We start from the raw sequence: 13,256 nt of genomic DNA, 5'->3' as shown, positions 1-13,256 counted from the left end.
CTATGTGCGGTGGAATGAGTTTGACACCGAGGTGTCAAACTCATTCCACCGAGTGCTGAGTGTCCGCGGGTTTTTTGTTTTTTCGTTTCAATTAGGACCTAGACAACCAGTTGAGTGGTGTTCTTTACTAATTAGTGACCTTAATTCATGGTTCCAGTACAAGGGAGGAGCAAAACCCCGCAGACACTCGGCCCTCAGTGGAATGTGTTTGACACGTGTGTGCTAACATCATATTATGTTTTTTTTTAGCAGAGAATATTTTTGAATGGGTAGGCAGAATCTGCATTTCAAACAATAACACAGTGGACACTCCGCCATTGTTTTGGAAAAACAGCTGGAGAAATGTACTGTACCTTCTCTCAAATGAATGGACAGAGCCAAGGATCCATGTAGGCCTGCCTACTGACCATTCCTGAGATCAACATTTTATAATTTTAACAAACAATGTAGTAAAACGAGCTTATGTTTTGGGATCTGATGGTGTACTCAGTTGAACTAAACACATGAGACATTTATATGTTTTAGCCTATTCCCCAAGAATCGATGGATATACAGTATATTATCAATATCAAAGTCCAAAAATGTATTTTCCAATTGGAGATTGCCCCTTAAACCCTAAAAGTAAAACTCCAAAGTGTCAAAAAAACAAGGTGTAAGTTTTTWAAAAACTTTAAAATCTTTCTGCAATTGTAGGACTTTGTCAAGCTGCTATTGTTTGAATTTAAGATGATTTCTGTGTTAATATGGAGGAATGAAAAATAATCTATCTTTTGTACACTAGTGGTGTGCTTCTAATCTGAAAATGTGGACTCAAAGTTTGTGATAAAGTCACAAAATCTGGGACAGCGGTAGACGWATGTACCCTGAAAAGATATAGATATGGAGCCACCCCAGATTTGGCCCCTGGGAGTGTGGCAGCCACTATATATGTTAAATTCCAGTCAATGTCTCTATACCAAGTTGAGAGTCTCATCTTTCAGATACATTTGGAACTAAGTTGGAAGCTCAAGTCTGATGACACTGGTGGCCATATCGCCTGTAAGGCATATCAGTGGCTATTTTAGATCGTACTGGTACATAAAATAAGCTCAATCGCCAATTTCTCAGCCTCTGAGTATCACAGAAACACAACACTTTAAATGAATAACAGAAACATGCTTATGACAAGTTGCTATGGATTGATCAAAATAACTGTTAAAAACATGAAAAACATACAAAAATGTATATTTTTAAACATCGAATTTGGCCAAATATATGCTCATTGTCCCACAAAAGGTTATAAAAAGTAAACGTGTTAATGTTTGACAGGAAGTGTAATTTTGCCATCATTTCCAATTTGGGGTAAAAAAAATGACACCCTTTTATAGAGATGACTGTCTTCATGAATTTCAATGGTCAATCTGAAACCACAACAAAGCAGTGAGGCCACCACCTTTTAGGGGATAAACAGTTGAGGCTAATACTGTAGACTAATTAAATGATGTAGGCAATCTAATATTCTGCAGGCTAATTCAATTATGTAGATTACCCAAATAATCTGTAGGCTAATTAAATTATGTAGCCTATCTAATATTCTGTAGGCTATTTAAACATTTTTTATTTATTTATTATTTCACCTTTATTTAACCAGGTAGGCCAGTTGAGAACAAGTTCTCATTTACAACTGCAACCTGGCCAAGATAAAGCAAAGCAGTGCGACAAAAAACAACACAGAGTTACACATGGGATAAACAAAAGTACAGTCAATAACAATAGAAAAATCTATATACAGTGGGTCTGAGGCTGAGATAAATTGATACATAGGCCATAGTAGGGAAGTAATTACAATTTAGCAAATTAACACCGGAGTGATAGATGTGCAAGTAGAAATACTGGTGTGCAAAAGAGCAAAAAAGTTAATAAAAACTATATGAGGATGAGSTAGGTAGTTGGATGGGCTATTTACAGATGGGCTATGTACAGCTGCAGCGATCAGTAAGCTGCTCAGATAGCTGTAGGCTATCTAATATTCTGTAGGCTATTTAAATTATGTAGGCTATTTAAATTATGTAGGCTATATAATATGCCATCATTGTAAATAAGAATTTGTTCTTAACYGACTTGCCTAGTTAAATAAAGGTTACATTTAAATAAATAAAATATTCTGCCCACACAAACTAATGGGACATGGAGCTGGAAAAATGTAACCACTCTCAAATTCGTATATGGAGCTTACGGATGCAAGGCCTGACCATTCAGATCAAAATGATCTGTTTTACAAACAATGGAGAAAAAAATATATATACTGAATATATTTTGGGTTCTGAGTTATGGAGTAAGACAGCCTTTAAAAGTTATATTCTTCAATGATCAATGGCTATAGACCAAATCTGAAGGCCTAACTGTAAAGTAGGCATCCTAAAACCACGTGAATGGGTTTCTACAGGATGTAATACATTTATCCCAGCCTCAGACACTTGCATTGGGATACAGACCTACTGAGAGGTATGTAAACTGAGACTACATCTCTACATGAGACACTCATTGTGACAGTGCAAGGGGTTTACACTGTCTAGGGGGGTCAGACACAGGAAATGACTCAAAGGTAAAGACACAGGAGTGTGGTGCAAACAAAAGGGCTTTTATTAAGAAAAAGGCTAATTTAATCCTGGCTCTTCCAGAGCTCTACAGGGTCACAAAAATACATCTCCAAGAAAATGATCAGGTGGTTGAGGAACTCATTACTATGTAGTCACCTACATTGAGATACTATTTGAGTCTCTATTCCACCTGAGACAGCCTCATTTCTTTGATCTGATTTCAATTTAAATCTGTGCATTCCTTCCTGTTTCTCACCACCTTCCCATTTGATGTTACATTCAGGTGGAATGTAATTTTGCATACATTTAATCAGGGAACTTGGAAGACTTTATGAACGCTTACACGACTGGTTGTTTTAAGGTCTTCTGGGACCTTTTCATGTATATGCCATGTATACAGGCACAGGCCTGCTCTCATGATACATAGCATTCAAGTCAGCAATGTGAAAACATCCAAACATAGGCATCCTCAGAGCCCAGAGGCCCTAGAAAGTTAAAACACACCATTCTGTCCTCCAGGAGAATGTCTAGTTGTCCAATGAGGTCCAAGCTGAGATGTTCCAGCAGGTGCAGACAGACACTCCAGTCATCCACCCTCTCTGGACCTCCGAGTAAATTCAACCATAATGATCCAAAAATGTCCAGAGATTGTGGCCAATCTTCAAGTAGGTCATCCATTGCTTGTGTCCTGTATAACCGTGAGCGCAAATCCAGTCAATTGGTAGGTCTGTGTGTTTGTGCAGTTTGGTTTCAATCAGGCTCCATGGTAGTAGTAAATGTGGTCCATCCTGCCAATATCTCTCTCTCTCTCTCTCTCTCTCTCTCTCTCTCTCTCTCTCTCTCTCTCTCGTGTTTGACTCCGTTACTCACTCTCCATGCAAAGGCAAAGAGCAGTAAGTACGCAAACAATGAAACTGAGAAAAATGTCTTTAAAATGTATTTGCTGTCCAGCCAAATATGTTGTAGGTAGATAAGTGATACACTGATCTATCATCGATTATGAAGTCCTTTTTATGCATATAAACCATGACCATTGATTTGACCTATGACCCTAAGTCAAATAAATGACCATACAAAGTCAAACAGAAAAAACAACAAGAAAGTTGAATAAACACATTTCGATTGTAGATGCTGCACAAAGACAATATTTAGTATACATCTGCGTGATGAATAGTCGTATGGGGAGAGATTATTGAGTTAATACAATACACATTCAAAAACAAACTACATAACACCATTAAATACATTAGAATGTAGTTAGAACTCTCAAACTGTTCCGATCAAACAGAAACAACAAGAAAGTTGGATCACACATTTAGATTGTAGATACTGCACTTTGGCTTTGCATTAAGATATACAGTGCCTTCAGAAAGTATTCACACCCTTGACTTTTTGCACATTTTGTTGTGTTAACAGTCTGAATTTAAATGGATTAAATTGAAATTGTGTCACTGGCCTACACACAATACACATAATGTCAAAGTGGAATTATGTTTTTAGAATGTTTACAATTAATAAAAAATGAAAAGCTGAAATTGCATCACTAGGATCTAGTACCTCTGGGTTGGAGAATCACTAGGATCTAGTACCTCTGGGTTGGAGAATCACTAGGATCTAGTACCTCTGGGTTGGAGAATCACTAGGATCTAGGCTTATGGTGTCCACGTCCTGAAGTAGCCCAGTGTGATCCCCGCTCTCTCTCCAGGTCAACTGGGCAGCTGAAGAGAACACACATTTAAGGGTGTGTCCCAAATGGCAACATATTCCCAATGTAGTGCACTACTTTTGACCAGGGCCCATGGGGGAAAGTAGTGCACTACTTTTGACCAGGGCCCATGGGGGAAAGTAGTGCACTACATAGGGAACAGTGGTCCATTTGAGACGCAAAATAACATTTGATTGACGGCTATAATGCATTAGGCATTATGCCATAAGCATTAAATATTTTAAGTCTGTTGAAAATGATCATTATAAACTTCATACTCACTGTCACTGTTGTCTGAGGGAGAGTCGTTGTCCTTTAACTCGGAATAATCATTTCTGTTCCTCCTCACATTTCGCTGTTCTCCATAGCGCTCTCTCCATCCCTGAAAAACAGTTATTTTACATGGTGTAGGGTTAAGTTGACCCTAGACGCCCATTCTTGAGTCAGTTTTTGCATCCAGGATTAGGGAAGTTGATCCTAGATCTGTACCTAAAGGAAACTTCATGCCGGAGCATTTTACACAGACAGTGAACCCAATGAGCTGGCAGATGGTTCATAGTTTGGTAATGCAGTGGTGTAAACATTGATACGGGGTCTTCTCCAGTGTTCAGAGAAGACTCAAAATAAGAAAGGACCGTGCTCACTCGTTTCCGACTCTCCCCATCCTCGCTTCTCTGTCGTTTTCTTCTTTCTGCAAACAACAACAAGCAGAGATAGTGGCAACATTGTCCCAGACTTGGTCTTATCCACACTGGACTCCAAAAAGAGAGCTTCTCAAATGGCATCCAGGCTGAGTGTACAACTGTTGCTCTGGGTGAAGTTTCCCGTAGTTACAGATCTAGGATCAGCTGCCCCTCCCACAATATTAACCTCAACCAATGCAAAACTGATCCAAGATCGGAGTCTAGAGGCAACTTCACCCTACAATAGTACCTCTTCTGATAAGCTCTCTGCCCTCTTCCACCAGCTCAGAGGTCAAGTCATCGCTCTGACTAATATAGTGTGGGAACCCCAGGAGGTTGAGACAGCGGGTACCCAGGCTGAAAATACACAGGGAGGGGAGGAAGAAAAACACACTGCCATATGTTAGTTAAAAGAGGCAATCTGGGGTTCCATTTCTGGACTTTTRAATTAATTTATCCATTGATTGTTAAAGCATATAACCTCTAAACTGATCCTAGATCACCACTATGAGACAAATGTCAATACAGACCCTGTTGTCTTATGATGGGAATCCCCTGGAGAGGATGTCAAATAGACCTGCAGACAAGACTTACCTGCAGTAGGTGGCGATGCAGAGGAGGACTATGAGCATGGGGTAATAGATGTAGAAACCATCTGCTATGAAGGAGAGGAGACGCATAGAGCCCATGATCTGGTAGACACAAGAAAGATGGAGTAGAGAAAAATGGTGGCTCCGATACCTAGAAAGTCTAGCTRATGAAATAAATCCCAGTAGGGTGATGTTCATTATTCAGTAGCATGCCAAGTGGGTTCCTCACGACTTGACTAGTTTTCCTTTACAATGAGAGAGCCCATGTGACCGAGTCTGCGTCCCAAATGGCACTGTATTCCCTATATGGGCATAGGGCTCTAGTCAAAAGTAGTGCACTATAGACTACCACAGTATGAGTCATAACTCATAAAACCTAGTGGTCAAATTCAATCACTTTTCCACCATTCCTTTTTCCCACAGCCCTTATTTTAAGTGTTTMTAAAATCTCCTATGGGAAAAATTAATGGTGGAAAAACGATTGGAACCATTTCCCTGTTTGACCGCTAGGTTTTATGGGTATTATGACACCTCCACTGTGGGGAACGCAGAAACTACACTTTTGACTAAAATCAGGCTTTGCAGTATCTGTTTTATCTTGTGGCAAAGTGTCAATTAAGTTCCATTTCAGAGAAAATGGAATGTGAAATTTGCAGTAACTAAGTGAATTTACTGCACTTTAGCTTTTTTACACCCAGCCAGTCTGTAACCCACTAGCCTGGGCGCCAGTCTGTAACCCACTAGCCTGGGCGCCAGTCTGTAACCCACTAGCCTGGGCGCCAGTCTGTAACCCACTAGCCTGGGCGCCAGTCTGTAACCCACTAGCCTGGGCGCCAATCTGTAACCCACTAGCCTGGGCGCCAGTCTGTAACCCACTAGCCTGGGCGCCAGTCTGTAACCCACTAGCCTGGCGCCATCTGTAACCCACAGCCTGGGCGCCAGTCTGTAACCCACTAGCCTGGGCGCCAGTCTGTAACCCACTAGCCTGGGCGCCAGTCTGAACCCACTAGCCTGGGCGCCAGTCGTACCCACTAGCCTGGGCGCCAGTCTGTACCCACTAGCCTGGCGCCAGTCTGTACCCACTAGCCTGGGCGCCAGTCTGTACCACTAGCCTGGGCGCCAGTCTGTAACCCCACTAGCCTGGGCGCCAGTCTGTAACCCACTAGCCTGGGCGCCAGTCTGTAGCCCACTAGCCTGGCGCCAATCTGTAACCCACTAGCCTGGCGCCAGTCTGTAACCCACTAGCCTGGGCGCCAGTCTGTTCTGCCTCTCTTGCCAACTCTTTATGGAGTTTTCATGGCTTGACAATGGAATGGAAGGCAAAAGCCCACTCAATCTGTGACCAGAGCTATAGTACTTAGTATTCGCATAGAACTAGATCAATCCAATATCGTGAAGATCTGCTCATAGTACGATTAAAATTAAAGGCAATCTCGCGCGTTTGCGGAGACTGCATTCACGGTAAACGCTGCATGTCGGCTCAATCGGAAATCACCTTTAAATTTCATTCACCTATAACACGGATCTTCCACGACATCGATTAAATCTAGCCCTAATACTATTTCAAATAATGACGGGCATAGTACCTCTGGGGTTGCGAGAATCACTAGGATCTAGTACCTCGGTTGGAGAATCACTAGATCTAGTACCTCTGGGGTGGAGAATCACTAGGATCTAGTACCTCGGTTGAGAACACTAGGATCTAGTACCTCTGGTTGAGAATAATCACTAGGATCTAGTACCTCTGGGTGTGAGAATATCACTAGGATCTAGTACCTCTGGGTTGAGAATATCACTAGGATCTAGTACCTCTGGGTTGAGAGAATGACTGGGCATAGTGCCTCTGGGTTGAGAATATCACTAGGATCTAAGACCTCTGTGTGGAGAATCACTAGGATCTAGTACCTCTGGTGGTTGAGAATCACTAGGATCTAGTACCTCGTGTGGAGAATCACTAGGATCTAGTACCTCTGGGTTGAGAGAATCACTAGGATCTAGTACCCCTGGTTGACAGACTTACATAGGTATTCCTCTTGTCCAGATGGGTTAGGGCAGTGTGCAGTGTGATTGCGTTGTCTTTGGACCTATTTTGGTGGTAAGCAAATTGGAGTGGGTCAAGGGTGTCAGGTAGGGTGGAGGTGATATGATCCTTAACTAGTCTCTCAAAGCACTTCATGATGACAGAAGTGAGTGCTACTGGGCGATAGTCGTTTAGTTCAGTTACCTTAGCTTTCTTGGGAACAGGAACAATGGTGGCCCTCTTGAAGCATGTGGGAACAGCAGACTGGGATAGGGATTGATTGAATATGTCCGTAAACACACCAGCCAGCTGGTCTGCGCATGCTCTGATAGATGGTTAATAGATGTTCAATTCATTGTCAACAAACTATTAAACTGTCAACTATTAGATTTAAATATATGGCTCTGCCTAAATCTAACCCTAGCAGCCTAAGTTAACCCTAGAAGCCTAAGTTAACCCTAAACCTAACCCTAGCAGCCTAAGTTAACCCTAGCAGCCTAAGTTAACCCTAAACCTAACCCTAGCAGCCTAAGTTAACCCTAAACCTAACCCTAGCAGCCTAAGTTAACCCTAGCAGCCTAAGTTAACCCTAAACCTAACCGTAACTTTAGCAAGCTATTGCATATCAACAGAGTTGCAGCAGTTTAAGCATCTACAAATCATCTATTGGGGACTGTCCAAATCAAGTGTGGCCCAATTGGACAACCATGGAACTGACTTGAACCTGGATGTGAGATGGAGTGATATGGGGAGGGGAAGAGGGAGGGAAGGACGCAGTAGGGGGGGAAAAGGTGGCGAGGACCGTTAGTCATGTTTCCTGCCTGCCCGACATAACTCTCTGTCTGCGTCCCAAATGGCACCCTATTCCCTATATAGTGCACTACTTTAGACCTCACTTTCTCCTCATCCCTCCAACCCCCAAGAGACAAAAGCAACACTCCCCATCCTTTAGATCAGCATGGTCACTGCCCCTCCCCATCCTTTAGATAAGTGTGGTCATTGCCCCTCTCCATCCTCTAGCCCCTCCCCATCTTTTAGAGCAGTGTGGTCACTGCCCCTCCCCATCTTCTAGCCCCTCCCCATCTTTTAGAGCAGTGTGGTCATTGCCCCTCTCCATCCTCTAGCCCCTCCCCATCTTTTAAAGCAGTGTGGTCACTGCCCCTCCCCATCCTCTAGCCCCTCCCCATCTTTTAGAGCAGTGTGGTCATTGCCACTCCCCATCTTTTAGAGCAGTGTGGTCACTGCCCCGCCCCATCCTCTAGCACCTCCCCATCTTTTAGAGCAGTGTAGTCACTGCCCGGCCTCAGTCCCCGTGAGAACCAGAGTGGGACTTGGCCCCTCCCCACCTACTTTGAAGAATCTCAAATATGAAGTATATTTTGTTTAACACTTTTTTGGTTACTACATGATTCTATATGTGTTATTTCATAGTTTTGATGTCTTCTAGTATTCTACAATGCAGAAAATAGTAAAAAATAAAGAAAAACCCTTGAATGAGTAAGTGTGTCCAAAAGTTTGACTGGTACTGTAGATTAGGGGAAATAATAAGCGATTAGAGAGGGCTGTCAGGCAGATGAAGGTTCCGGCGAGTCTTCTCTCCTCAGACAGGCCCGTCTCGCACGCAAACATGGCGAAGAAGGGAAAAGACTGTACAGAGCGTGGCCGGTCGGGATCGGCTGAAGCCATTGAAGTTTGTTATGGATTTCAATAGAGAATASAGAATGGGTTTCTCTGGGTCAGTTCCTGTGAAACATGGGTAATCCCTGCCCGGCCTCAGGGCTACATTTAACCCCTACAGAGAAGAACACTGGAGAGTGGAGCCAAAGCACATCCACTGTCGGGGTAGGTTCCTTGTCAATCATTTGCTTATTGGTGAAATCAGCAATCAGACAATATCTTTAAGTAAATCAATCAAAAACCTTTATAAATGCAATTGCAGATAGAAGTTGACAACGGGAACATAGCACGTATGTTTCCATGTAAGTTCTGCATCCCACCTAAGGGCACAGCTGATTTTATACATGTGATCACTCCCAAGTGGTATGATCACCTACGTCAATGTRTGTGTGTATCAATAAGCTGAGGTWACCTTATAAGACAACCTAGTACAGTAGCTTCTCTGAATTTATTAGCATGGTCTACTGTCACACAAGATCTGTCAAAACCAGACAGTGGTTACTTCTCTTTATCTAGTTTCGGTCTGACTCAGAYCTAGCCTGCAAGCACACTCTCACAAAAGCCAGGGCTTAACCACAAAGACTAATATAGATAGCTTGTGCAACGTATAGTCGCAGAGTTTTTAAACACAAAGCAACAGTATCTTATAAGGCCTGTAGCAAAACATGAATCTTAAGGTCCCCTTAATCAATAATAGGGAAGGTCTTTGGGACTCACCCCCTACGGGGACCACCAGTCCACACATATAGGCTGTGTGCCAAATGGCACCCTATTCCCTATATAGTGCACTACTTATCACCTGAGCCCATTGGAATGCAGCCATAGAAACATAGTAGCCTTCCCACATACTGTATGACCCACTGGGCCTACAGTCTCCCATTAGCAGGTACGAGGAGGTCAAATCATCCCTTCATCACCATAAACCATCAATAATAATGCTCTCATTAGCAGGTATAATAATGTAGATCATAGTTAATTTACAAATACATACCTTATATTTAATTGATATTTGGAAAAATAGTTTTTCACAATTTTGGAGGGGGATGATTTATTGAAACTGGATCTGAGGGTTCGATAATATTTGACATAAAGCTTTACTCACACAGTTCTTAATGGTTAACATGGTTCACACCATCCTCACAATTAAGGTCCAAGCTTCAAACATCACTGAGAATAGTTRTTATTCATCAAAAAACAACAGTGCAGTCAGTACTTGTACTGTAATTTTTTTAATCAACATCTATAAAAGGACATCGATATTTAAATATACAGCATTTATGGGAATAAAACCATKTCAAATGGAGCAAAACTAGGGTGCACATCCATTATGCCTTCAGAAAAATCAAGGCACAGGAAAATCTCCTAGAAAGAAGAGATGTATTGTCATCGTACCCTAGAAACCCATACATACCCTGGCAAAGAGGCATTGTGAGATGAATGGCAATCACTGAGTAGTCGTTACAGAATGAATGGGTTCTAAAAACACAAACGGAAATCAAAGGAGGGGGAGAAAARGTAAGCACTTGGTCAGGAGCCCTAATGCATCCCTTGTTCCTAAGGTTAAAGGTCACAGTTGTTCCTGAGGTCAGACAATGTATTGTTCTTGGGGGACTACTGGAGCCACAGTTGGAGTGCTGATCTCGGATCAGAAACCCTGGTCTATGTTATCTTATTCATTATGATCCCAATGTGCATTAAATAAATATCTATCTCCAGACAAACAGGCTAAAGGACAAAAGAGAAGAAGAAAATATCCATGGAACTCTAGCAGCCGTGTGGGCAATGAGGAAAGGTCAGTTCAGTCCCACAGCCTCTGAGCAGAGGCTCCTCTCAGACATCGTTGAAAATGTGTATCTGAGAGGACGCCAGGGAGAGGTAACGTCCTCCTGCGTACCTAGAGAGGGACAGACCAAGGAGAAATAATATCAGACCAATCATTCCCCTTTCTCTTCGTCTCTTCTACTGCCATTATAATAAAACAATGTTTCCCCACCATGCACTGTAACCCACTAGCCTGGGCGCCAGTCTGTAACCCACTAGCCTGGGCGCCAGTCTGTAACCCACTAGCCTGGGCAAGTGTAGTTGAAATGCTTGTGCTTCTAGTATCCGGACCATGCAGTAATATCTAACAATTTACAACAACTACCTCATATACACAAGTGTAAAGAGAATGAAATAAGAATATGATTTGATGGTACATCAGACCTCGAGCGCTACCCGCGGGTTGGGTCAAAACGTTACACCGATCAGACACGGACGAGTAATCAGCTCGTTTCAAGGGTTGTTAATTAAATTATATAAATCAGAAAAGGCGATCGGTCTCCCCCATGAGACCCTCTCTGGGATACCGTCTTCTGGGGCGAGTTCTCGGAACGTTCTTGCCGATACGTTCTTCGGGCATAGCAAACGTTTAGCTCGGGCACCGTCTCACATACACATGAGTCACCGTTACTTCCTCCCCAGGTCTCCCCTGAGTGGCTGCCCTTCTGGCAGCTTTAATGAGCATGCTGTGACCACTGTGCAGGCATCAAGGCCCTTGACTACTCACGCAACTCCCCAATCAGCCCCAATTAGTCGCTGAGGCGGAGATAGGCCGATCGAGACTTGGTCACGTCCAGCAAGATGGAAGGCCATCGCCTCGTGAAGTATATACTCCTGTCTTTTCACCAGGCCTCGACGGAAGTCTGCCCCCTGGTGGCTGCTACCTGGCTGCTACACCACCCACTGTACATATGAATGATATGGATGCAGCGATGGGCCAAACGGCATAGTGCCAGATGCAGTAGATGGTATAGAGTACCAAGTATTACATATGAGATGAGTTAATGTAGCGTATGTAAAGTTATATAAAAGTGGCATTGTTAAAGTGACTTAGGATACATTTATTACATCTATTCTAATTATTAAAGTGGCTATGAGATTTGAGTCAGTATTTGGCAGAGCCACTCAATGTGTATGAGTGGCTAAGCAGTCTGCATTGGGTCCTTTGGAGATAGAAGCTGTTTTTCAGTCTCCTCCCATCTTTGATGCACCTGTTACTGACCTCGCTCTGGTATGATACGGTGTGACACAGGCAGTGGCGTCGGGTGGGTTTACGTTGTCTTTTGATGATTTGTTGTTTGCCTTCCTGTGACATCGGGTGGTGTACAGGTGTCTGGAGGGCAGGTAGTTTGCCCCGGTGATGCTTGTGCAGAACTCACACCCTCTGGAGAGCTTACGCGTTGTGGGCGGACAGTTTGCGTACCAAGGTGGTGATACAGCCCGACAGGATGCTCTCGATGTGTGCATCTGTAGAAAGTTTGTGAGTGTTTTAGATGACACCAAATGTTCTTCAGCCTCTGAGGTTGCAACGACGAGCATGCGCCTTGCTGCATTCTTCAGCCACGCTGGTCTGTGTGGGTGGCCCATTTTCAGTTTTGTCCGGTGAATGTGTACGCGAGGAAACTAAACTTCCAACCTCTCCACTACTGTCCCGTCAATGTGGAGAGAGGACAGTACTCCCTCGTGCTTGTTTCCTGTAGTTCCACGATCACCCTTCCTTTGTTTTGTTGATGTTTGAGAATAGTGGCTTTTTTCTTGACACCGACTCCGAGGAGAAATCACCGCATCCCTGTTAGGCCTCATCGTCGACACATCAGTAGTGTAGATTGACTTATGATTGAGTTTGGAGCGTGCATGGCATGCAGTCATTGGGTGACAGGGGTACGGAGAAGGGCTGAGAACGCACCCTTGTGGGGCCCCAGTGTTGAGGATAGCGCGTTGAGATGTTACGATACATCATACCCTCACCACCTGGGCGGGCCGTCAGAAAGTCCTGCGACCCAGTTGCACAGGGTGGGGTCGAGACCCAGGGTCTAAAATGCTTGAATGACAGTTTTGGGAGGTAACTATGGTGTTAAATGCTGAAACTGTAATCGATGAAGCACATTCTTACATAGGTATTGCCTCTTGTCCAGATGGGTAGGGCAGTGTGGGCAGTGTGATTACGGCGTTGTCCTTTGA

At 43.4% G+C, this 13,256-nt stretch overlaps 1 protein-coding gene across 1 annotated transcript; it reads right to left on the bottom strand.

Annotated features, from left to right (window-relative positions):
* Positions 1-4,124: 4,124 nt before the first annotated feature.
* Positions 4,125-6,230, bottom strand: LOC111973743 (G-protein coupled receptor-associated protein LMBRD2B). Its single transcript, XM_024001128.3, has 5 exons — positions 5,562-6,230; positions 5,218-5,324; positions 4,929-4,975; positions 4,567-4,666; positions 4,125-4,297 (listed from the first exon to the last, which is right to left on the bottom strand). The coding sequence occupies exons 1-5, from the start codon at positions 5,753-5,755 to the stop codon at positions 4,194-4,196; spliced, it is 552 nt and encodes a 183-aa protein (XP_023856896.1). The 5' UTR covers positions 5,756-6,230; the 3' UTR covers positions 4,125-4,193.
* Positions 6,231-13,256: the final 7,026 nt, after the last annotated feature.

The sequence above is a fragment of the Salvelinus sp. IW2-2015 genome, linkage group LG15 (assembly GCF_002910315.2).
Source record: "Salvelinus sp. IW2-2015 linkage group LG15, ASM291031v2, whole genome shotgun sequence".
In the NCBI taxonomy this organism is placed as follows: Eukaryota; Metazoa; Chordata; class Actinopteri; order Salmoniformes; family Salmonidae; genus Salvelinus; species Salvelinus sp. IW2-2015.
Note: the sequence above shows the minus strand (reverse complement) of the source record. Positions and strands in the feature narration are given on the sequence as shown.